The 27761-nt window shown below is 40.9% G+C and overlaps 1 protein-coding gene across 2 annotated transcripts in view; it reads right to left on the reverse strand.

The window, feature by feature from the left end:
- Positions 1 to 27761, reverse strand: part of LOC126377531 (RNA-binding protein 25-like) — a 33821-nt gene that overhangs the window by 5338 nt on the left and 722 nt on the right. The window contains exons 2-7 of one of the 2 annotated variants that reach the window (XM_050025317.1): positions 24095 to 24253; positions 4687 to 4860; positions 3970 to 4160; positions 2980 to 3061; positions 2164 to 2308; positions 668 to 792 (exon numbers count right to left, since the gene is read on the reverse strand). In XM_050025317.1, coding sequence (XP_049881274.1) covers positions 668 to 792; positions 2164 to 2308; positions 2980 to 3061; positions 3970 to 4160; positions 4687 to 4860; positions 24095 to 24253 — 876 coding nt within the window. Of the gene's footprint in view, positions 1 to 667; positions 793 to 2163; positions 2309 to 2979; positions 3062 to 3969; positions 4161 to 4686; positions 4861 to 18094; positions 18262 to 24094; positions 24254 to 27761 lie in introns of those variants that run through there. The other variant, XM_050025318.1, reaches the window with a different exon arrangement.

Here is a 27761-nt window from a genome sequence, read left to right on the forward strand (position 1 = left end):
AATTCAACTTAATGCGTTTGAATTCATCTTTAGATCGTAGATAATGAGGATAAAAACTAGAAATTCAATTGTAGGCGGCAGCACTGTTGAGTGTTCCTAAATTATAAAGGATGCTTTTCGGGGTACCGAACAGAGCAAAGTACCCCGCTAGCCACGAGTTAGTAGTGTCACTAGGGATCGACGATCCAACGGTGTCATGTTGGAAGTTGTATAGTATATGCGTCTCGCTGTGAAAACTTCGATATCGCGTTTCAGGACGGCATTATTGAATGTGGCGCCATCTGTTACATGTGGACGGAACTAGCTGGCCAACTAGTTGGGTCCGCCACAGTTGTGTTTTTAATGTGGTTTTGTTTCCGGTGTCCGGACTGCATTGGTTGCTTTACTTGATTCGAGAAGTGGATGTATGTAGTATGTATGTCCAGCGAGCCGACTAGCCTACGACTGCGTGAGCACCAACAATGCGCATCATTTTATATATGTGCGAAACTACCCGCAATATTGTCATTATTTTTCTACCAACCACAGCTAACATTTTATGTACGCAAACTGTATAAATATGACAACGGTTCTAATAAAATATTAATTCTCCTCTGCACTATCGATCGTTTCACTTGCACTACCAAGCTGCCACTAGCAACTTTCCTTACATATGTATTGTACTGACCTTCTCCGCTAGAAGATTCCTCGTGTGTATGGCCTCGGCATCGAATATAGAAGGCATGTAGGTATGTCGCAGGTTAGATATCAGCTTGTCGCGGCTCGATCTCTTTATCGCTGGCGGTGATCGCTCTGGAAATTTGCAGCAACACTATAGTTATATATCTACTGTCTCACTAATCAAAAATAAACAAGCAGTCAACATATGTATAATTATTTGACAGCGAAGCAAAATTGAGTAATTCGATTTCACGTTAAGTCGTTGGTCCCGGTTACTATATACTTATGTAAGTACTTAGTCGTTACATGAGCCATGTCAGAGGTCTATGGCGGTACAATAAAAACTTAACACCAAGGTTGATGAAGTTGGTAATACTACTGCCTTACTGAGGTATTTGTTAAAATACTATTGATGATTTAAGAATTCCACCCAGATTACGCAACAGTAGTATTTTAACCGCCTCCGTGGTCTAGTGGTTAGAGCGTTAGGCTCACGATCTGGAGGTCCGGGTTCGATTCCCGATGGGGACATTGTCGAAATCACTTTGTGAGACTGTCCTTTGTTTGGTAAGGACTTTTCAGGCTTGAATCACCTGATTGTCCGATAAAGTAAGATAATTCCGTGCTTCGGAGGGCACGTTAAGCCGTTGGTCCCGGCTATTAGCCGTAAAAACACCTCCACCAACCCGCATTGGAGCAGCGTGGTGGAGTATGCTTCATACCCCCTCCGGTTGATTGAGGGGAGGCCTGTGCCCAGCAGTGGGACGTATATAGGCTATTTATGTTATGTATGTAGTATTTTAACCAATACCTCGAAATAGTCGATTATATTGCAATAATCGATAGTATTGCAATTGTTTTACAATCGATATAATCGTTTATATCTAACAATTATTAGATTATAATCGGTATAATTGTAGAATTTTGATTAACAGGCATATCGCTATTCAGATTATTTAGGGGCATAGAAAATACAATCCAGAACAGGCCTAAACCAATGACTGTCGAATTTGTTTTCGAATTCATGTTTGGATCATAAATGATTATCACGTGCTCAGTGGTGAAGAAAAACATCGTGAGGGAACCCACATTCCCGAGAAAAGCATTTTCGGAGGTATGTGATAGACCTGTATTGGGTTGGGTTTCCTTTCGCGGGTTGGAAGGTCAGACAGGCAGTCGCTTCTGTAAAAAACCGGACCTGTCAAATCTTCAGGTTAGGCAAGCGGACCCTGTGAAAAACGGGATAATGCTAGGGGGGATGATGTTTGAGCCACTTGTGCTGTCTTTTTATATTTCTGCTAATACGCCTAGCTACCCAAGGGAAACACACCAAAAAGACTTTATAAATGAATTAAAAATTTTTGGATGATGATGGGGGGGCTTAGAAAATAATCGATTACTAATCGATATGCCGTCGATTATCGGGCAGCACTAGTTGGTGATCCACCTGACAACCCACACGATAGAAGACTTCTGTAACATTGTTAGTGGTATGAGTCTCACCGTCATAATCCCCGTAGCTCCGCCGGCGGCCGCGCCCGTGGCCGGCGGGCGGCGCGGCGGCGGCCGTCGCCTCGTGCTCCAGCACGCTGCGCGGGGACAGCTCGCGCTCTGCTTGCATGAGCTTCCACCGCGGAGAAGGGGAGGGCTGGAACGTTAACAAAATAATACATTATCACAATGTCAACCACTCTCTATCTTGCGGGACTTGCACCAATAAGTTGTTTATTTATTTATAAAAAAAAGGTACACCAACAGCTTATATAATTAAACATACATGTGGGAATGAAAGCTTATTATGAACGTGATGTGTGTGAGGTGAAGTTTATGAACGTGTCCTGAGGGGGAGTGAGAGGGGAGAGAGGAAGGGGAAGGAAGATGGCGACGGGTAGATTTGGAAAGCGCGGTTGTGTTCTATATAAGATTATAAAGTGAGTGAAAAATATAAGAAACCTAGACCCTAAGAATATAAGAAAAGTATTGCAGTTGTTTCAATTTTACTTCCACCACCCTACATACATACATACCTATAATCACGCCTATTTCGACGGAATTTTGGTGCTCCCTTAACAGTTGCTCTCTATTCGGATTCTCCTGTTGTGGTATTTAAAGCAGCTCATTCAAATTCAAAAATATATTTATTCAATAGGTAACATAGTTACACTTTGAATCGTAATTTTTTACATGACGAACGTCTCATCCGCCTAAAACTACTGGAGCTTCTCACAACCTGTATAGCCGGGGAAAAGAAGCTGCAAGAAAAACCTCGGCACAGGGCCCTAGACGTTCTTTCATCATTAAGTGTTGTGGTGTACTCACTGGGTATAGTTCTGCATCATCTGTCTGTACGGCGACTGACAGCGGTCTTCCGATGCCCACCTGTACACCGGTGTCCACTTTACTGAAAAAATATTAACATAAACATCTTCTTCAATCATGAGGGTTGTGAGGTGGATTACCAACCCCATCAACCCTGGAGTCAAGGTTACTATTGAGCCGCCAAAGGCCCCTGACATGACTCATGTAACGACTACGTACATACATTAGTAAGTAGTAACTGGGACCAATGGCTTAACGTGCCTTCCGAAGCACGGATCATCTTACTTTCGGACAATCAGATGATCAGCCTGTAATGTCCTAACCAAACTAGAGATCACAAATGTATTTTTGTGATATGTCCCCACCGGGATTCGAACCCGGGGCCTCCGGACCGTGAGCCCAACGCTCAACCACTGGACCACAGAGGCCGTACATAAAGAACCTATATTATATACGTCTCACTGCTGGGCACAGGCCTCCCCTCAATAAACTGAAAGGGGTATGGAGCATACTCCAGCACGCTGCTCCACTGCGGGTTGGTGGAGGTGTTTTTATGGCCAGTAGCCGGGAGCAACGGTTTAACGTGCCCTCCGAAGCACGGAATCATCTTACTTTTTCGGATGATCAGGTGATTCAAGCCTGCAAAGTCGTTATCATACATAGGACAGTCTCACAAAGTGATTTCGACAATGTCCCCATCGGGAATCGAACCCGGACCTCCGGATCGTGAGCTTAACGCTCTAACCACTAGACCATAGAGGCTGTTAAAAATATTCAACATACATAAACTTTTTTTAATCATCAGCTCCCATGCATTATCCCGTTCTTCACAGGGTCCGATCACCTAACCTGAAAATTTGACAGGTCCGGTTTTTTACACAAGCGACTGCCTGTCTACGTTGTCACTAACACCCTGTGTGTGTGTGTGTGTGTGTGTGTGTGTAAATAAATAATAAATAAATAAGTAGTATTGTCAAGTGTAACACTTACTTCCTATACGTAGTGGTGGTACTAGCTACAGGCACATAGCACACGCTCGCCCGTCTCTGCTCCTCTATGTTATCTCTCTCCAACTGCTGCCGAACTCTCTCCCTTTCCTCTTCTCTCTCTCTTTCCCTCTCTTCTCGCTCCCGGCGTTCCCTCTCCGCTTGTTCTTTGGCCTCTTGTTTTATCTTTGCTTGCTGGAATGAAATAAAGGATAAGTATCAGTTTTTAATCTAACTCTTCAAATCAAAAATCAAATCAAATCAAATATACTTTACTTTACTCCCTTTACTTTATACCTACTATTAAACAGACCGACTAGTTGTAGAAAATAGTGATTATATTTCAATAAGATTTTACATTAGCGTCAATGCGCGGTAAGAATTAGATCTGTCAAAGTACGTAGGCTAGTGTTGTAGTAATGCACGTCATTAGCATAATGACATCAGTCGATATTAGGTCGATCGATTCTTTTCTATCTATTACTATGACGTGTGGCTTGAATCACCTGATTGTCCGTAAAAGTAAGATGATTCCATGCTTCGGAGGGTACGTTAAGTCGTCGCGGTTATTAGCCGTAAAAACACCTCCACCACATTGGAGCAGCGTGGTGGAGTATGCTCTATACCCCCTCCGGTTGATTGAGGGGAGGCCTGTGCCCAGTAGTGGGACGTATATAGGCTGTTTATGTATGTACTATGACGTATGGAGAAGAAGGATCACCTGATCGAGGTACTCCCTATACTGCTGCTGCCGAATCTTGCGCAGCGTGTTTCTTCGCCGCTCGTACTCTCCGAGGCCCAACAGCACGTCGCCCGGCGCCCGCTCGCTCCTCACCAGCGGGTTGTTGGGGGAATACTCGCCCGCCTTCAACATTACTGGCAGGCCGAGATAGCGCTGGAGATTGCAAAGAAAAGGTTAAGTGAGTAACTGGTAACTGGAAGCCGCTGGATGCGGGCAGCGCAGAGCCGATCGTCGTGGAGATCCTTGGGGGAGGCCTATGCCCAGCAGTGGGCGTCGTACGGCTGATGATGATGAGTAACTGGTAGCTCTTGCCTATTGTCATAGAATAAGGAATCTCTCTCTAAAATTTAGCTAAAATGTACGTACGTTGGTAACTATTGGCTTCTGGTGCTCTGACATTCTCCAGTATAATAACGCTTTCAGGATATTGTTGAGGTTGCCGCGATATTGCAGCGCCTCTGGTATGTTCGCTGAGGCCCACACAGATGGTTTTGCGGCGATCATGCGGAAACGTTGTGCGTCGCTTCTCACGCGGACTCGAGCCAGCCCCAACGGTATCCTGAAGACGTTATGTGATAGGTGGGACTCCCCCTTTCTAAAAAGGAGGATGGAGCTTCACACCCTATAATTTGTATTCATGATCGCCCGAATAATGTCCTACTAACACTAGTTTATAAGTCGTTTGTATACTAACATTCTATGGACTTTGTCCGAAATAAACGATTTTATTATTATTATTATATTGGCGTATTTTGTTTTAATATGTGAAAACAATAAGTATGTCGAATAAATATTTTTTCCTTCTTTCTTTCTGAAGTTCACCCGTGTAAACGATTGTTGCTTCTGGCATAGAATAAGGAATAATACTACGTATAGATCGGCAACTCTCCGCTTCCCACCAGCGTCTGAGCTAGGTTTACCTCACCCCCCTCGAACATAGTTTAGACTTGAATCGTATGGCGTCAGACGTCACACACACAGATGGGCGTGTACGATAATGTCAATGTGTAGTGTCTGTGTAAAAGGGGTGTGCTTATGGTTTATTCTCGGGACGATTCTAGATTACAACCTGCAATCAATTACTTTCCGGAAACATTTTTTTGCTAATTTTCACGCTATTCATGGACCGATGCGATTTGAATAATAATTACTATGTTAATTTTAATTGCAACTACAGAGTAGCCCAGTATGTTGTGGCCAATATGCAAATAAAGTAAAAAATATGATAAAACGATTATCTAAGTCAGTCACGGTATTTATTTTGACGGGTAATGGATGTGTGGGTGATTATTACGTGCTCGGCGGTGAAGGAAAACGTCGTGAAGAAACCCACATTCCTGAGAAAATCCGGTAATCTGGTATTATTCCTTATTCTATGCCGGGAGCAACAATCGTTTACACGGGTGAACTTCAGAGCACCGGAAGCCAGTAGTTAACCACCAACCAACCAACCAACCAACCAACCAACCAACAACCAACGCCAACTTATGTACATTTTAGCACATGTTTGCGTTCACGGTAATGATCGACCGCTGGTGTTCGAAGATCGTGTACTTAACCAGCTAGTTTTAAACAAGGTAAAAATTTGTGTACCGAATTTAAACCCGGATTTTTTTTTAAATAATATAGATTCGCGTTTGACCATAATCACCTGTTGGTAGGTGACGATTTGACCATAATCTCACCTGATGGTGAGTGAGTTCCAGTCCTTACCCAGGTTATACCCAGATATACCCAGGATGATAAGCATAGAAGATTACATTCCTTTCGTCCAGGGTGTATGGGACAAAGAACTCAAGTGCAAAACCACATTGGCTTATCAAAATCACCTGATAGCGTGTCTGGTACTCGTAAATCAAGATCGGACGATATTGCTCAATTATACCAACATTCTATGTTCATGTACCGTCTGCAGAGATAGCCCCGATTCCTGCAGACACATCCTAACTTTATTTTAAGTTATAGTGGTATAACTTACTAAGTTACAAAGTTAAAAGTAAAATGCTGAAACTTATCCACACCACTAATAATTTTATGTAATTTTATAATTTTATTTATTTATTTATTATTGACAACTTACAAGCTACACTCTGCACATGCAAAGTTACAGACAATAAAAAAAAGATTAAGAGCTAGCTCAATTACAAGTAGTCACAGCATGCACAATCAAGTGAACAAGAAAAACAAGATATAAACTATATTAAAAAATAAAAAATAGACATAATTTAACAAAAAGCAGCCAGTGCAATATTTTTATATGCATTTAAGGGCATGTATGTATTTAACCACCTATCTCTAAGTTTTATTCTGCAATAGTTTTAGTTTTCGTTTGATTTTTTCATACCATTTAAACGTTGTTGTGTTGTATTAGACGATTTATGTTATTTTCTTTTTTTTAATTTATTTTCAATTATTGTTCTTTTTAAGCTAAGTTTAGTTTATACTTTTTATTATCAGTGTTGTGTGCGTCTATAATTGGCAGGCATAGCGGAACTTTTCCTATGTGTATTTTATATTGTGTGTTTGTGTATGTACTGCTGTTGATGTACCATAATAAATAAATAAACAAATAAGTTACTTTTGTTAAAGTGTGCGTAGATTATTTCACCACTCGTAGACTGTAGTAAAGAAACGCTGATTGTTTTGCCACTTCACATATAATTCAGTTTTAGTAGATAATTCATTCATTCATTCATTCATTCATGACGTCCAAGCCGTGTCCGACGACAGCCGAACCTTCAAATCGAAGTTTGGTTTTGCTAGCCACATTAGAGGGTAACAACGACCTGGGATAGACATTCAGGAGTAGGTAATTACAAAGGTAACAAACACGTCCGCCAATAAGAGATAGATCGACGAATATAAAATTACATACATAAAATCACGCCTATTTCCCACCGGGGTAAGCAGAGACTATTACATTTGCTAAAAAAAATACGCCAATTGGAAATATAGTCGAGACCTTATCTTCTTCCCACACGGGGTTGTAACCCTGGTTTCAGACTTACTATTGAGCCCCTGACATGGCTAACATAACGACTACTCACTTACTTCAGTAAGTAGTAACCGGGACCAACGGCTTAACGTGCCTTCCGTAGCACGGATCATCTTACTTTCGGACAATCTGGTGATCAGCCTGTATTGTCCTAGTCAAAAAACGGGTTACAAGGCGATTTTTGTCCTATGTCCCTACCGGGAATCGAACCTGAGACCTCCGGATCGTGAACCCAACGCTCAACCACTGGACCACGGAGGTTGTGACCTTATGTTATGTATGGACTGTGTCCTCTTCTTCTTAATATCTACTACATAACCTCTTCCTATACGGTTCCTTATCTATCATTTTGCTCTAAGTAAAATCTTCTAGGTATACAAAATACTTAACTTTTTACCCTATAGCGGCGAAACAAAAAGGAGGGTTATGTGTTTGACCGCTATTTTTAATAATATGCTGGCTGTACTTTCTCGAGCACTGTCTCGCATAAAACATGCGATAACTTAGTGATGGCTCGATTCATATGGTTATGTGATAAAAATAATATGAAATGAAGATATGAACATACGTACATAACATAACATAAACAGCCTATATACGTGCCACGTGGAGGGGGTATGGAGCATACTCCACCACGCCATCATTAAGCCGCTGATCCCGGCTATTAGCCGTAAAAAAACACCTCCACCAACAATATAATACAATACAAAAACTTTTTATTGCACTTGAATCACATTAAAAATACACCCGCATTGGAAGATATGAACACGCGGTCATAATCTCTACTGGACTGACAGACACACTCACGCCGATAATCCTGAACGACCTAGATGATCCAGTGGTTGAGCGTTAGGCTCAGGATCCGGAGGACCTGGGTTCGAATCCCGGTGGGGACATATCACAAAAATCACGTGATCCCTAGTTCGATTAGGACATTACGGGCTGGCACTTGCAACAGTGTCGAAATACCGGGAGTCTCATATCCCAGATTTAAACACGGTAAGAACCTGTTATTATGTGTTTTAATTATCATAAGAATAATAAATTAAATGGGAAAAAGAAATTGCACCGTTTCCCATCACTAGCGTGCGTTACAGCAATCGAAGTGTCAAACAAGCAATTAATCGCTAATTAACTTTGCATTCTCTTCTATGCTGCTACATTGTTACATACTTGCATAAACTCACGTGATCCCTATTGAGGTGGGCACAGCAGTTTCCAACAACTCAAATCAGCTACTTTTTACTAAACGTCAAAACACGAAATTATAATGGAATTTGTATGAAAAAGCAACTTGAGACGTCATAGAAAAACGTGACAAAATGTCGCACTAATTATAACATTTTTCTTTACTAAAATTCATAAATAAGTTAAATAGAAAAAAATAAAACGTTGTCATCTAAAGATCTGTCTTTATTTAGTAATCATCATCATCATCACCAGCCCATTAACCTCCCCACTGCTGGGGCACGGGCCTTCCCTATGGATGGATAGGGAGATCGGGCCTTAAACCACCACGCGGGCATAGTGCGGATTGGTGGTTATTAACGACTGCTAATGCAGCCGGGACCAACGGCTTAACGTGCCTTCCGAAGCACGAAGGAGCGCGAGATGAAATTGGCTCTGATTTAGTAATCAGAATTTCATAATTTATCTTTGACCTAGGAAACTACCCAATTAGCAATCACTTTGGATAAGAGGTCCTAAGAATATGATAAAAAGTTCCCGTTTTTATTTGCTCCATATGAGACCAATGTATGTTGACGGCAGAGGGATTTTAACATAAACAGCCTATACACGTCCCACTGCTGGGCGCAGGCCTCAATCATGCGGAGAGGGAACGGAGCATACTCCACCACGCTAGTAGCCACGGACCAACGGCTTAACGTGCCTTCCGAAGCACGGAATCATTTTTCTATATCGGACAACCAGGTGATTCAGCCTGCCATGCCCTAGCCAAACAAAGGACAATCTCACAAGGTGAGTTTCGACAGTCTCTTCGTCAATTCGTCGTTCCGTTTTGCCGTGAAAGACGGAGAAACAAACAGACAGACACACACATAAAAAATACAAATAAAAAAATAATAAATTAAAATTATTAAAGTCCTAATAGGTAAATAAAATAAATATTATTAATAAAAAGTAAACATAAAAAATAATAATAATAATAATAAAGTTTATTATTATTATTATTATGTGTGTCGTAGGTTACATAAGTAACCTACGACACACATAATACATTTACAACATTAAAATATACACACATTCATATTTAGTTGGAAAACATAAAGATATATGGGTGCCGCAACTCACCAAAAAAGTACACACACACACACATTTTACCATTCATAATATGAGTATGGATATAAGTACTTACTTAGGTATAGACGTTGATATTGAATTATACATAGCACAAAGCTAAAACTGGGGTGTGGTAGAAGGCGAGACGGTACAAAATGGTAACACGAACGGATCACGCAAGACACACCCTACAGGGTGGTTAGAGTTACGGGCGTGTTTTATTTATAGCTTCATATATGATTCGGTATATCTTCAGTCATAACAATCAATCAATCAATCAATAATACTTTATTGCACAAGAACATATATAAAGGACATAAACATACGAATAAAACATAAGCACAATAGGCGGCCTTATTGCTAAACAGCAATTTCTGCCAGGCAACCTTAGGGTGAAAGAAGACAGCCGTTGGTCTCGGTTATAAGTACCCTTCTTCTTCTTCTTCTATCGTGTGAGTTGTGAGGTGAACTAACCAACCTCACCAACCCTGGTGTCAGGGTTATTATTGAGCAACCAAAAGCCCCTGACATGACTCATGTAACGACTACTTACCTACATCGGTAAACAGTAACCGGGACCAACGGCTTAACGTGCCTTCTGAAGCACGGTTAATCTTATTTTCGACACCGGCATGAGCGTGGCTCTTAAGTTAATGATTTTTCCACAGAAATGGAATCGGTGTTTCAAGGGCAAGGTAAATCAAGCTCCCGTCTAAATTCATATTCGTTGCCTTTCGCCCGCAGTACTCTGACGCGAGTGAGATGGCGCCCAGAGTAGTCTATTTCAAAGCCGTACTAGGACTCCTGTCTTAATTACTGCTGCCCTGTGTGAGGCTCTGACACTTGCCCCTTCCGTCCTGCATTTCTGTGTGTGACCTTCAAATAAACGACTTAAAGTCGTTTCTCGTAAGACCGAGATTTCCAGACACAAAAAAAAACAATGGTGGTTGGTTTTTAAATGGATATTGGCCCCGATTCCTGCAGACACTTCCTAATTTTATTTTAAATTACACCTATCATTTTCTTATCCGCTGAAAAGGAAAGGGACGGGTGATTGACAACTGTTAATTCTAAAATGAATGAATAACCCGGGCGAATAGAATAGGCATCTCGCTCAGATGCGACTCGTTTGACGGTGCTGTGAACTTAGTTCGGTCGGATTATTGACCAATATAAAATTTTGGGAGGGAAATTGACATGTGTTCCATAAATTGATGCCTGTCGATTGTCCGTCCCTTTTTTCAGCGGATAAGAAAATCACAGGTATGACTTAAAATAAAATTAAATGGTGTGTACGGTCACGAGTTAGTACTCGTATATGTATACACATTGAAACCTTGTCACATTAACTTTTTTGCCAAATTAAACCGTAAGTCTCATTAAATGTCAAATATGATAGTGCGACAGGGTTCTAAAGTGGGTACATGATATTCCTCATGACATGACTGTACTAGAATCAGTACCATTAGGTATCACAACTTCAAGCGGATTACAACTATGAATAAAAGTACAAAGAAAATACGGTTACCTTTACATTCACAACATAAAACAAAACTTGTTTTTATCGATCATTAGAAGTCTCATAATTAGAAAACCACACAAATGATTCAAATACATTTTATGAAAACACCAAATACACTTTTTTCTCTGCACTATGCTTAAACCTCGATATTAAATGACTTTATAAGTTCCCGTTTACAATAGTTATAAATCAACTTGGATATGCGCAACACTACCTACTGACTCCACCAAAGGTTATTTGCAGAATGAGCTAAGGGCGGGGTGGAGCGCTAAATTGGGGGTGTGTCTCTCACAGACTAGGTGGGGTTAGATAATTTATTAAAAGATAATTTATGTTTCGTATAGCACGGAAGAGGCGAGTCACAGGGACTGTAACCTGGAAACTGACAGAGGGCAGCAGTAACTGTCAGTACTATTCAGAAACGGAGAACAGGAGTCCAAGTACTTTGTAATAGACTACTCTGGGCACCATCCCACTCGCGCCACGACGACCCGATTACTCTAGCCATAGAGGCGGCCAATCAGCTCGCGACAACAAACACGTCAGGACCCCGATACCGACCCCGCCGGCGTGGTTGACGATTTTCCTCAATCAGCGCTTATCGCTATCGACCCACTAGGGTTCTTTCAAATATTTTTCCTCTCAGACGCCCAACTGGGCACTTTCAGGCCTGTTGTCTTAAACGTTGTACCGGGTGAGAGCCTTCAGCGCTCCCCATTTGTCCGGCCAAGTAGTTAATGCCATCTGCGGCAAATCTACAATAAGTCACGTCAAAAAAAGACCACTCGCGTCAGACAGAGTACTGCGGAAGGCAAGAGGGAAACTACTGGCCTATTTTTCCCTAAAAAGTAGCATGGAGAATGCTACACCGACAAGAGCATGGCACTTGAATTAGTGATGATTATAATACCTTTAATGCATTTCCTAAGACCTTCGATCATATACCTACATTGGTAGATGCTTTGTTGCCGCATAAAAATAGCACCGTAAAATTGGCGCGACGGATGCGCCACGTTTCGTTCCGATTCGCGTGCATTTTAGAAAGAAATAAAAAAAAACGTTTATTATAAAGGGACACCACAGTAACAAATATACAACAATACATGGAATAACACATAACTTACAATCAAAACACGCAAGAAAAACAACTTACACAACAGAGTGATGTAAAATTGTAATACTATGTTCAATAAAGATTATTATTATTATTAGAGTACAAATAAATAGATAGTAAATATTAAGACAAATTATCAAATACAAATAAATTATTAATTGATAGACAAATTTTCGTAGTTATCTCAGTTATTTAAGGTAAAAATTAGGTTAAACCGTACGACACCTTAGGACTTTTTCGAAATACTTGAAGTGGTGACATGAGAATTGACGCGCGGACGACATTTTGTTTGATTTTTGCTTGGATTCGCTTCTTCCTTCATTATAAGCTGCTAAAGAATGGAATTTTCTTGCTGCGTCATTGTTCCCCGATACATATAATTTGGGCATTTTCAAGGCAAGAGTGAATAGGCACTACTTATTTGAGTTTGCGTGCTCCATCTTAGACCACATCGCTGCTTTAGACAAGCCTGGATCGTGATCAGACGCATTCAAATTTTAATTTAAAAAAAAAACTGTTTATCTACCAATATATAAGATTGAAGCCCAAGACCTATAAGTTTCTTCAGTTTGTGTCTCGTCATAGAATAACGAATAATACTACGTATAGATCGGCAACTCTCCGCTTCCCACCAGCTGCTGAGCTAGGTTTACCTCACCCCCTCGAACATAGATTAGACTTGAATCGTATGGCGTCAGACGTCACACACACATGCGCGTGTACGATAACGTCAATGTGTAGTGTCTGTGTAAAACGTAGTTGTTTGTATGAAGTGTCCGGGGTGTGGTCTTGTCGAGACAACGCCGACGAACTGTGTAAAAAGAATCATGTCTAACATTTTGGCGACATGTCGCCTTCTTTTTTCTGTTCCACTCTTCGGTTGGACAGCATCAGGGCTATTCTTGGAGGCTACAGCTCGCTCGACTTGTCGACTTAAGAATTATGCGTTCCGCTGCCGCTGGTGGGGAGCGGAGAGTTGCCGTTCTATACGTATCTAGTATTATTCCTTATTCTATGTATTTTTATTAAGCATAATAATAAATGAGTCATGAAAATGAATCTACTCAATCAAAGAATAACTCGGTTACTGTTGACAAACTTTATCGCTATCGCATATCGCGGTTATAAATACGACCAGAGTCCATTAGAAGTTTTATTATTTCGCGGAATGAATCGGGGCACGCGACGGCCGTTATATAGGGTGTGTTGTGTTTCACCATCGGTTCGAAAGTTCAACCCGGTAGTGACGTATTCTCAGACGACGCCCTGACCCGAGCTCCGAGGTTCGCGCCCAACTGGGCACCCTCAGACCTGTTGTCTTAAACGTTGTACCGGGTGGGGCCTTCAGCGCTCCCCATTGGCCGGCCAAGTAGTTAATGCCATCTGCGGCAAATCTACAATAAGTCACGTCAAAAAAAAGGTAGTGACGTATCCCAAAAATCACTTTCTGACGTATCACAAACCACTTCGTGATCCTTAGTTTGGTTAACGGCCTCTGTGGACCAATGGTGGAGCGTTGGACTCACGATCCGGAGGCCCCGGGTTCGAATCCCGGTAGGCACATATTACAAAAATCACTTTGTGATCCCTAGTTTGGTTAGGACATTACAGACTGATCACCTGATTGTCCGAAAGTAAGATGATCCGTGCTTCGGAAGCCACGTTAAGCCGTTGGTCCCGGTTACTATTTACTGATGTAAGTGAGTCATCGTTACATGAGCCATGTCAGGGGCCTTTGGCGGCTCAATCATAACCCTGACTTCAGGATTGATGAGGCTGGTATTCCACCTAAGAAGAAGTTTGGTTAAGATATTGCAGGTTGATCACCCGATTGTCCGAAAGTAACATGATCCGTGCTTTGGGAGGCACGTTAAAAGAGATTATGTATGGGCACGTATGTATGTGTATGAGTCACCATGGTTCCGTGGTACACCGGCTTGCTTCTCAATCGGGGATCGTCGGTTCGAACCCCGGTACCAGACTTGCGCCAATGAGTTATTAATATATCTTAAATGCAGTTTTCACTAAAACAGTTGGCTCGACCATTATAGACGGCGATACGGCTCACGATGTACCACCATAGAATAAGGAATAATACTACGTATAGAACGGCAACTCTCTGCTCCCCACCAGCATCTAAGCTGGGTTTACCTCACCCCCCCTCGAACATAGTTGTAAACTTGAATCGTATGGTGTCAGATGTCACACACACAGATGCGCGTGTACGATAATGTCAATGTGTAGTGTCTGTGACGTTGGTCTACCAGAAAGCTTGGTGAGGTGTGGGTACTTGATCATCTTGCGATAAAAAATATTCGCCAACCCGTCTCTCTCTAAGGTTAGGTTACACAGTGCGAGCAGCTGATGTGACAATAGACAGCTACTGTGCCTGTGTACTCGTATGACAGTAGCTCGACTCGCCTCGCAGGGTCACACTATGCAAGACAGCTACTATACCAGTGTACTGGTATAATTCGTTTGTATCATGTCGCCCAAACAAGAAACACTGTACCCGGCGTGGGCCCGAGCGTACGAGCTACTGTCATTTCGTAAAATCGTGCGAGTTGACGACCGAGCGGCGTGCGAGTGGTGTGGTGGGGGAAGGCAAGTAGCGAGTAAAAACAAAAAATGTTGAAGTAACTCGAATGCGAGTAACTGTCCCACTCGCACATGACAGTAACTCGTTTGATGCGGTCACACGTGCTTAGTAGCTGCACCTCAATCACTGACTCGGTCAGCTCGCACTGTGTAACCTAGGCTTTACAGTCAACACTAATACAAAATTCAACACTAGGGGTGTGTCCATTTGGTTTATTGAGGTCAGCTCAATACATAACATGGTAATTAGGCTAAAGAGTAAAGAGCCGGCCACATGCAAACTGTGACGCCGTAACGGATACTTTTCACGGGCCATTAAACGCCTTTTTCTGATAAGAAATAAGGGTTGGAAGTACTATTTTATCGATGTGAAACGGCCTCTGTGGTCCAGTGGTTGAGCGCGGGCTCAAGATTTGAAGGTCCTGGGTTCGAATCCCGGTGGGGACATATCACAAGGTTTTTGTGATCACTTTGTGAGCCGTGGTTTGGTTAGGACAGGCTCATCACCTGAGTATTCGGAAGTAAGATGATCCGTCCTACGAAAGGCAAGTTAAGCCGTTGGTCCCGGTTACTACTTACTGATGTAAATATGTAGTCGTTACATAAGCGATGTCAGGCGCCTTTGGCGGCTCAATAATAACCTTGAGGGTTGATGATTTTGATTGGTTATCCCCCTCACAACCCACACGATAGAAGAAGAAGAATAGATGTGAACGGCTGCTTCTTATGCTGGACGGCTAACGAATACAAAGATATCTATCTGCCCGCGACTCTACCCGCGTGGACTTCGGCTATCGCGCGCGATTATTGTAGATTTGCCGCAGATGGCATTAACAACTTGGCCGGACAAATGGGGAGCGCTGAAGGCTCTCACCCGGTACAACGTTTAAGTCAACAGGCCTGAGGGTGGACAGTTGGGCGCGAACCTCGGCTCAGGGCGTCGTCTGAACGCGCGCGACACGTTATGTCAAAAGTGCAGTTTTCACTAACACAGTTGGCTCGACCATTATAGACGGCAATACGGCTCGAGACCTATCATGTTGGTCTAACAGAAAGCTCGGTGAAGCGTGGGTACTTAGTTACTCTTGCGTTGGATGTACCTCTGACTAGTTTATTAAATGATAACCTTCTTCTTTTTTGAAGTCGGTTAATAAAGGGAGAATTTCCCTTCTTAGTTATTTTATTCAGTTACGTACGAAATAACTCATTATGTTAATTTTATTATTGTTATAATATGACTGTAATGGCCCATATACCTCTATGTTTATAGTATTTTATGCAACAGTTGTATAAGAAGGGTCAAAAAATGCGAGTGGCGTGAGTTGCGATGTGAGCCTTGGCGAACATCGCAATAAGAGACGCCACGAGCATTTTTTGACCTAGTTATACAACGTTGCATACAATACTTTTTCTACGACGCGACGACGTAATTTTAAACGAAACACAAAAATTTTCCAATTTATTTTCCAACGCGCGGGAAAATGGCGGCAAATGTATACTTTTTTCTTATAGTATATCTATGGCACCAAACAAAGTAAAGGTGCCACTGTGCCAGTTTCCAGGTCAAAGGAATGGAAATAATTTAATAAGTTATTACTTATATAATACACTCACGCCAGTAGTTCGTAACGTGGTGAACAGAGCATAGATAATCGCAGGACAATGGCCCCCTTGGTACAGTGGTTGAGCGTTGGGCTCACGGTCCGGAGCTTCCGGGTTCGAATCCCGGTAGGGACACGTGTACCAATTCACTTTGTGAGACGTTGCAGGCTGAATTCCGTACTTCGGAAAGCACGTTAAGCAGTAAAACACATAATATGACAGGACCTAATAATAATTTCCCAAAAGGGCGAAAGAGTGGTGTTTGCCAAAATGTAATAAATTATAAAACAATAGATAGGCGCGGTTTTCCGGACGAGGCGCGGCGGACATTAGCCAAATTGAATACATTACTGTTCTGAAATATTGACGATATTTTATTTACCTCCAGTTACATAGAAAAGAATCTAAATAGAAATTTTATATTAAATTCAACTTTTTTGGGGTTTTATATACGTTTTTATAATAAAATAGAAAATAAATTTGAAGCTTAGGTATTATAAGATTAATGATTAGCTAAATGATAAAAATGCCTTGTATTAAATTGTATTCATCTAGGTATTAAATAACTTATAAGGTATACCTACATTGATATAAAAGATGTGTTGCTGTTGCAGTTTCTTGTCATTTCTTCTCCTCAGCCACAACACCTTGCGAAATGGCGTAGATTCAAAAATGTTAAAATCACCTCCTTCGACACGTTTATCCATGATAATTATGTCGAATAAATGCTTCAGATGTCTGTTGCCTTTGGGCCTTGAATGGGGAATTTATCTATAAAAATTAGGTGAAGGCCTAAAATGTTCAAAATAGCAAAATGTGTAATAGGCTGAAAGCACAATGGGATCGGATATTGCCATCCATTCACCTGCTAACAAGCCTTTGAGGTTGGCATTAGACAACTCTTTGTATTCTAATTCTTTGTATGAGCAAAACACCTCCTTTTACACAGACACTACACATTGACGTTATCGTAAACGCGTATCTATATAAGCATGTGGCGTCTGACGCCACACGATTGAAGACTAAGACCGAATGTTAAAATACATATGAAGTTTGTTGGAGATCCTGTACTTATGTTATATTAATATCAAAAACTGTATTTTTTAAAGAACAATGATAATAATCGTAAAAGATTTTTATTTGCTCCCAGTTCAGCATATATGCACTTCTTCTGCTCGGCTCGGCACCATAGCCAAAGCAGCATAAATGGGACATTCTTAATTTTTCTTAGCAAGAAATGTCATATAAAACTTACATTCATAACACAATATCATTTTCCTTGTGGCATCAAAAACACTTTTGGCTTCAAAAAAGTACCAGTATGGCATAGAATGACATAACGATTAATACACGCACTCCACACAATACTACTTAGTTGTTTTGAAACAATCAAAACACACTACCGCGCCGACATTGGGATCGTTTCTGAGGACGTTTCATTGTACCAGACGACGCCTACTCGTTTATGCTACCCTGGTACTTTCGGCAGAACAAGTTCGGTATTTTGTGCGGATATATTTTTATTTTATTTTACTTTGACAGTTCTAATATTAGATCTAGTAAAGGATAGCACTTTTTTCAGAGTTATCAAAATAAAATATATTTTTTTCATCAAAATTGACAGCAAATCGAAAAGGTCTCGAAAGCTCATCACAAAATCTCAGAGACTACAAGAGCTTGAAGTCTCAAATTTGTATAGGGGTTCCTTTTAGGACACAAGTTATTTTGCGAAATTCAAGCCCTAACTTCTGTAACAAGGGTTCGCTAAGTTTGTATGAAACTTCATTAGTTTTAATATTAGGGTTTCCAAATTACTAGAAAATAGTCATTATTTAAAGAAATCACAATATTCAATATCCACACACGGAAATGGCGGTGGATTGGTTATGTCCTTAGAAGGCCTGTGGAAAACCCGTCCCGACGAGCTCTGACCTGGTGTGCGCGTGGAAAACTCGAAAGGGGGCGGCCCAAAGAGAGCTGGCGACGGTTGACCGGGGATTTAAAACTCTCGGCATGTCATGGAAGCAAACTACAGAGGCTGCAAATAGTCGCGAGGAGTGGAAATCTGGTATTCAAGCCCTACATCCCAACAGGAGATAAAAGGATTAAAAGAAGATTCTTACAAAGAGGTGAAATGAAGGATGTAAGTTTTTATAGAAAATATGTTATTTTTGAATAAGGAATAATACTACAGTACTCTATATGTGCGAAGTTGGGGCGGGTCGCTACTGATAAATCAATTTTACTTTCATCACACCCCGGACACTTCATTCAAAACACCTCGTTTTACACAGACACTACACATTGACATTATCGTACACGCGTTTCTGTGTGTGTGACGTCTGACGCCATACGAATCATAAACTATGTTCGAGGGGGGGTGAGGTAAACCAAGCTCAGACGCTGGTGGGGAGCGGAGAGTTGCCGTTCTATACGTAGTATTATTCCTTATTCTATGCTTTCGTTTAAAACACATTCTCAAGACTCGTTCAGTTCAGTGGCATGTAAACAAAATTAAGACATAATAAAAACAGTTAAGCACTTTTTCGCATGACAGTCTTTGATATCATCAGTACATTCAATGCTAATCTTCTTTTTTGCTGCCGCTAAAACTAAAATGCGCTGTTGTTTGACCGTATCAGCGAGATAAGTATATAAAACATAACATAAACATTAAACACACGCCATCAATGCTTATCGGGGAAAGCTGAAACGCATACAGTGTTATTATTACAAAGCGAGTACTAAAGATAAACTTGTTTTAATGCAAGAATCCGCCCAACAAATTCTAGGGATTTTACACATACGTACATAAACTCACGCCCGTAATCCCTAATGGGGTGGGCAGAGCCACAAGTAATCAAAGACAACTTGCAGCCACTGTTGATACGATGTCGTAAGCTGGATATGATGAACCTTATGGTGATAAGGGATCGGCCTATCGCCCATTACATTAGTCCATCATGTTAGAGGACACAATCCGTCTGTCGGTTTTTATGACATGCCCGGAAGACAAGCAGCTGAACGTGTTCTGTTTTTTTTGTTGTTGTTTTTTATGTTCTAGGGATTTTAATGCAACTAATTGTCAAATCATATAATGAGGGATTTTACAGGCTACGTTCCTCAATAACAATATAGATGGCGCTTTAAAGATTTTCCTTCGTTAAACCTTCTACTTTCATGGATAACAGACATATGCATCTTTTATCTTCGTTTACCCAGGCACAGTTACGTCTTCCACCCATTATTATTCTGATCAAAATAAAGAGAAGCAATATAGGTAGCATTATAATTCTATACATAATGTGATCCAAATATCAAGCAACAATTATTTTTATATTATATATGCTTCTGTCGAGTTAAAAACACTGTGCTGCGCTCAAAAACCGGTATAGCTGACGTTGGCAGGAAGACCGCCAGGCTAAAGTGGGACTGGGCTGGACACGTATGCCGGAACGATGGGCAAAGTTTATCACGCACTGGGTACCACAGGACGGACACCGTAGACATGGTAGACCCCGGAAACGATGGCGCGATGATCTCGACGGTTATCGAAAAGACTGGATAGAGCTCGCACAGAACCGGGATACTTGGAAAGACATGGGGGAGGCCTTTGCTCAGCAGTGGGATCATACAGGCTAATAATAATAATATGCTTCTGTCATTATATTGTATTTTTGTATAATTGTGTACCCCAGTAATGAGGAAGTAGGTAATTATCACGTCAAATCTCAACAGCGGCATCTATATTATTTTCGGGAAACCTAGCCTGGAAAGTGCCTTATTCTATGCAGATTCTGCAAACAAAAATAAACCTATCTTATGCAGCTATGTAAAATGGAATCATTTGTTTAATTTGCGTGGGAGGTATTTGTCGGGTCATATCTATTAGTATAACATGTTTCCTTTTTATGATGCGAGCAACTAAACACAGAACATATTCAGCTTATCTCCCCGGGGATGTCGTAAAAACCGACAGAGGGCAGGGGATAAGATTTGTGTTAACAAGACTTCACAATAGACAAGTTAGTTTCAATCCAGGTAAAAAATGGAAGTCTCAATTTTTACCCAGATTGGAATTACTTAAAAGAAAGTTACTTAATGTATGTGTGTCAGAGGGATTGCGTCCTCTAAAATAATGGACTAATGTTATGGGCGATAGGCTGATCCCTTATCACCATAAGGTTCATCATATCCATCTTAGGACTTCGTATCAACAGTAGCTGCAAGTTGTCTTTGATTACTTGTGGCTCTGCCCACCCCATTTGGGATTACGGGCGTGAGTTTATGTATGTATGTATGTTAATGTAAGAAATTGTGGTTTTGTTGAAGAGAATCACACCTAAATGTGATTTTTCAAAAAGGTTTACGTTGTTTTTCACTATAATATTATGTAGTACCTAAGCCATCACCTCCCTAGCGTTATCCCGTTGTCACAGGGTCCGCTTACTTAACCTGAAGATTTGACAGGTCCGGTTTTTTACAGAAGCTACTGCCTGTCTGACTTTCCAACCCGTGAACCGAAAACCAACCCAATACAGCTTAGGTCACATACCTCCGAAACCCATTTGGGAATGTGAGTTCCCTCACGATATTTTTCTTCATCGCTGAGCACGTGATAATCTTTCATGTTCCAAACATGAATTCGAACACAATTTAGAAAATCATTGGTTTAGGCCGGAGCTGGGATTCGAAATTGCGACCTTACAATGGCTCTTAACCACCACCTAAGTATTATTATTTATTCAATGCCTGTGATCTTGACTTTCAATAATCTCTGATGATTCTACGTCGAAAATAAAAGTAATTTGATATTTTTTTCCTAACTTCCATTCACTCTAGCAGAGAAGTATGCTTAGTTTTAAACAAGCAGTGTTATACCAAACTACATTTAGTTACGAGAACAATCAGATGTGGGTGGAGTTGATATACTGTATTTGTATATCTGTCTGTCTGTATATGAAGACGATTAATAGTTTAATGCCCGTAGTTGATTTGGCATTACGAAACGCGTAGGTATTATGAAGAAGAATTGAATAAATCTTCCATTGAGAAGTAAATGTTATATGGAATTTTGAATAATTCCATGTAATGCTGGCTGAACACAGTGTTGAATGAGGACTCCTTCGACGAGTGCCGAGAACTGGCCACCAGCGCGAGTCAAGTTGTCAAGTTTGAATATAGAAGACTGATGGCTGCGTGCGCAGTAACAAGAGGCACTCCATCAAGCACCGCCGCCATACAGAACACTCGCGTCAAGAATGTTATAGGTAGTAAACCATAAAATATGATGTGTCTACAATCAAATAGTGCAATATGAAAACAATCGTGAGAATCAGAAATGGTCTTTACTTATAACCGTGATGCTCCTTAAGCGCAAATAAGCTAAAGTGCAAGACACAGAGAGGAAAAAGCGGCCGGATAATTTTTCGTCGAGTAAATATTATCGTTCTGATATAAGACCCAATGGTCTTCTTTAAAAGTAGAGTCTAGAGAATTACTTTTCATTCTATGCTCAATGCCTGCTGCAGGAGATTTTTAACGAATCGTTTAGGTACTGATTATTGTAAATGTACGTATTTTTTAACTTAATTTTTACATACATACATACATAAACTCACGCCCGTAATCCCAAATGGGGTGGGCAGAGCCACAAGTAATCAAAGACAACTTGCAGCCACTGTTGATACGAAATCCTAAGATGGATATGATGAACCTTATGGTGATAAGGGATCAGCCTATCGCCCATAACATTAGTCCATCATGTTAGAGGACGCAATCCCTCTGTCGGTTTTTACGACATGCCCGGGAAGACAAGCAGCTGAACGTGTTCTATGTTTTTTATTTGCTCCCAGAACAGCATAGAAGCGTACTTAATTTAATTTACTTTAAGCGAACTTAATTTTTTATTATTTTTATTATTGGTTTTCAATTTTCATTGTGTATAATTTTAAGTTGTTGTAGTGCCCTTACAGGGTTCCTGTTTGTACTTTCCTCTAATTTTAAGACCTCTGTAAAAACATCAGGAATGCAGTAAATATCTTATGCTATGTACACACACAACTAATTCGCATGACTGACGATAGAACCACATTATGTTATGGACCAATGGTCACCGACATCCAGGATGAAGATGGCACTTGAAAAAGATGCATGGGAATGAGCCAAGAAGAAGAAATTACTCAATAACTTTATTGCCATTCCACAATGTAGATTCAGGTGACCCGATAATCGACTGTATATCGATTAACAATATATAAATATCGATATGCCTATCGACAGCATCGGTATTGAAAATTCTACAATTGCCGATTATAATATAATAATTGTTTAATATAATCGATTATATCCATTGTAAAATAATTTCAATATTTATCATCCTCTCTCTAGCGTTATCCCGATTTTCACAGGGTCCGCTTACCTAATCTGAAGATTTGACAGGTAACCTTCCAACCCGCGAAGGGAAAACCAGCCCAATACAGGTTAGGTCACATACCTCCGAAACGCATTTCTCGGGAATATGGGTAAAAATAATTACTCGATAGCATTGCATCAATAATCGATTATTCGGCAACACTACCCATGGTCGTAACCATGGATGGCACAGCAGAAGTAGGAGAGAGGACAGCGTAGTCTTAACTTAGTGCAAATGTATAAGAACAGTCATAAGCAATATCACGTACTTACCCACTTTAGAACCCTGTCGCACTATCATATTTAACATTTAATGAGACTTACGGTTTAATTTGTCAAAATAGTTAATGTGACATGGTTTCAAAGCGTATACATGTTAGTACTCGTGACCGCATATTAAATATGTACCTATAGTGTCGGCAGCAAAAAATGTTTAGGTTTGTTTTGTTTAAGTGTACTTTAATGATACATAAACAGCCTATATACGTCCCACTGCTGGGCACCGGCCTCTCCTCATTCAACCGGAGGGGTTATGGAGCATACTCCACCACGCTGCTCCAATGCGGGTTGGTGGAGGTGTTTTTACGGCTAATAGCCGGGACCAACGGCTTAACGTGCCCTCCGAAGCGCGGAATCATGTTACTTTTTCGGACAATCAGGTGATTCAAGCCTGAAAAGTCCTTACCAAACAAAGGACAGTCTCACAAAGTGATTTTGACAATGTCCCCATCGGGAATCGAACCCGGTACTCCAGATCGTGAGCCTAACGCACTAACAACTAGACCACGGAGGCTGCATGGCGGCTTTAATGGTGTATTACTTCTTATTAATAGAAACTTACCCTGATATACCGCTCCAATCCGGCAGGTATCTCGTCCAAGGCCCGTGACTCCTCCTGGCCCTTGTTCTCATGATGCTCGGCAAGCACCTTCTCTGTCACCCTCGCTGTCTTCTTGACTGGCTGAGAGCGAGCATTCTCCTTATCTTCTTGATCTGGCAACTGAAAGAAGAATAAAGAGCTTAACCATCTGTCGTGTGGGTTGTGACGTGGTTTATTAACCTCATCACCCAGTACAAAATTTATGACATCAGGTCTGAGGTTGGCCAATTAGGCACAATTAGGCGTCGTTTGAGAGTATTATATTTGAAATAATTAATCGACTCTAGAGGGAAATCGTCGACCACGCCGGCAGAGTCGGTATCTGGGTCCTAGATATGGTGACAGATTATCGCAGATAATCTGCACCTTACGAGAACATAATCCAATAGTGCCAGTCTGACAAGCCGCAATGCTGCAGCTTGGTGGAGTATGCTCCACTCCACTCAGTTGATTAAAGGCCTGTGCCCAGCAGTGAGACATATATGAGCTGTTTATCCATTTAAGCAATAATATATTAGCGGTATATTTAGACCAGGTTTTCCTTGCCTTCAACAGCCATTTGTAAAAACAACTTAAGTCGACAACAAAAACTTAACTACCCTCCACTTAAAGTGTCATTACGTGGTATTGTACACGGCGTGGTCGGATCTTTGGCCTGAATCACATATTTATGAGGCAGGTAACCAGGGGTGAATCGACATAAGGGCTTAACGGCCTGCGCCCACGGCCCTGTGGATACAACGGAACCGCAGGCACAGAATAAAGAATAATATTACATATAAGTAGAACGAACACTCTCTGCCCTGCACCAATGAGGATCAAAACTCCCTATATCTCGCATCAGATGTCGCTACTGTTGAGTGTTCTTAAATTTTGACAGTTCCCCGTACTATTTGAGTAAACAAACAATTTCCTTTTAGGCTATAAGAAAATGACAGATATAACCTAAAATAAAATTAGATGGTGTTTACAGGAATCAGCACCATTGTTTTGCTTATATTTTTACACTAAAACGCTTTGCGCAGCGTTTAACCGCAAAATCATAGTATTATTTTATTCCCTAAGGTTCGGAAAGAAGAAATCTTTATAAAACTTATATTCAATCAAATCAATTCGTACCTCGTTCTTCCACATTGATCCAAATGTTATAGCAATTTATCACGAATTTTAGCTGCACAGTATGGAGAACTGTCAAAATTAGAACACTCAACAGTGCTGCAACCTACATTTGAGCTTCTAGTTTTTACCCTCATTTGTATCGGTGCTGAGCTAGATTTACCTCGAGTCGGAAGAGGAAAGCCTAGGTGCATATACCGTGTTCAAAGCCAGGCTGTTTTTAAGAAAGACCAGGGTGGTTAATAAGGCCACATCGAATAGCTTGTATTATTAGAAGCAAGCTTTTTTAGATGAATTGCTCCGATAAAATCAAGCTTTTTTAGATGAATTGCTCCGATAAAAGCAAGCTTTTTTAGATGAATCGCTTCGATAAAAGCAAGCTTTTTTAGATGAATTGCTCCGATAAAAGCAAGCTTTTTTAGATGAATTGCTCCGATAAAAGCATGCTTTTTTAGATGAATTGCTCCGATAAAAGCAAGCTTTTTTAGATTAATTGCTTCGATATGGTCTTTTAAATCCCCCAGGTCAAGAGTACTCTAAACCAGCGACCACGCATGAAGATTTTGATGACAGCGGAAGAAGCGAAAATGGTGTGACAGGATCATAGTAAGTGGAACTCCGTAGTCTCTGCCTACCCCAACGGGAAATAGGCGTGATCTTATGTATTGTATGTAAGGATAGGACCTTAGGATCTATTTCGTAGTCGAGGTTAAAAAGCCAAATCCTCATTGTTTAACTATTGTGTATGGAGGTTCGGGAGTATGTGTTATGTTTATTATAGTTTTTTTTTTGACGTGACTTATTGTAGATTTGCCGCAGATGACATTAACTACTTGGCCGGACAAATGGGGAGCGCTGAAGGCTCTCACCCGGTACAACGTTTAAGACAACAGGCCTGAGGGTGTCCAGTTGGGCGCGAACTTCGGCTCAGGGCGTCGTCTGAGAGGAAAAATATTTGAAAGAATTAATCGACCCTAGTGGGTCGATAGCGATAAGCGCTGATTGAGGGGTTTATTATAGTAGAAACTAGGTGCAGTTATAACTTAGTTACACCTAAGTTACTGCAGGGTACCAGCAGTGAGTGTTAAACTTTAATGGTTGATCAATATGTCTTGACATTTAAGACATCTTAAATGTCAAGACATAGATATTGATCAACCATTATTATGTACTCGAAACTCGAGTATGTATTCGAAAGATACAGGGGTGTTAGGACATCGTAATTTTGTTACATCAAACCTCCAAAACTAATATAAATACCTATTTCCTGAAAGGGTTTGTACTGAAGCAGCCTGACTGACCACTGCAACCTTATCAGATTTAATGTGGCGTCATAGAATAAGGAATAATACTAGGTAATAATAGTACTTCGCTCCCCGCCAGCGGCTGAGCTAGGTTTACCTCACCCCCCTCGAACATACCGTACCGTACCACCCGCCGAACGTACCGTATCGTACGGTGTACGATAATGTCTGCGTAAAACGAGGTTGTTTGTCTGAAGTGTCCTAGGTGTGCTTTTGGTTTATTCTCTCTTGTTTTTCTTTTCTAATACCTGGTGGGCGCGTGGAAAACGCAAAAGGGGACGGAGAGACCCAAAGAGACCTGGCGACGAGAATTAAAAACTCTCGGCACGTCATGGCAGCAAGCTAAAGAGGCTGCAAAAGATAGTGGATAAGAGAAAGAGGAGTGGAAATCTGTCATGCGGGCTCAACATCCCAACATTTGGATAAAAGGATTAGAAGAAGAGAGGCTTTGTACACCCTGAGCCATGATGACATGACAGGCATGAACCATTAGCTGAACTGTGTAATTGGATAATATTTATTGCAGCAATATTATTAAAATATTTCTAAATACAAGCGAGAGCGCCCCCCCTATAACTTACGCCCATTTAAGACTAAAAGATGACCCAGAGGGGGTGAGGTAAATTTACCTATGAACTGGTGCAGGGGGACAGTTACTGTTCTAATCTTGGAATTAATGTTTATTCTATGCTTTGGTGTACATCACTCACCCCTATTTACCCGACTGCGGCGAAGCAAAAAAGAGGGTTATGTGTTAATTTTATTTTTCACTGCACTCTATGATCTGCCAATCCAATCCAAAATTGAAAGTCTTTATCTTAATATGGTTTGTGGCAGTTTTTTTTTTTTAGAGATGCAGTCTATCCTCAAGGTTATGCATCCTATTTAGCATATTATGACCTTGTTGATAAGCAGCATGGTATATTTTTTTGTTTTATTTTGTTTGATATATGGTTAGATAATGCTAACAAAGCCTATAGCAAAGACAATTATTCTCATTGACAGACTCTACGTCCAGTAATATACAAATACCCAGGGGCCTTATACATATACATAAGTTCACGCCTATTTCCTGTTAGGGTAAGCAGACGCCACGGAAGTCCACTTACTATTGACAACAAGATTACAAGAAACAAAAAAGGAACAAACTTAACAAGAAAGATCTTTTCACAGCTTAGTTTATATATTTTTTATAGTTTCATCAAAAA

This window comes from Pectinophora gossypiella, chromosome 23 (genome assembly GCF_024362695.1).
Source record: "Pectinophora gossypiella chromosome 23, ilPecGoss1.1, whole genome shotgun sequence".
NCBI lineage: Eukaryota > Metazoa > Arthropoda > Insecta > Lepidoptera > Gelechiidae > Pectinophora > Pectinophora gossypiella.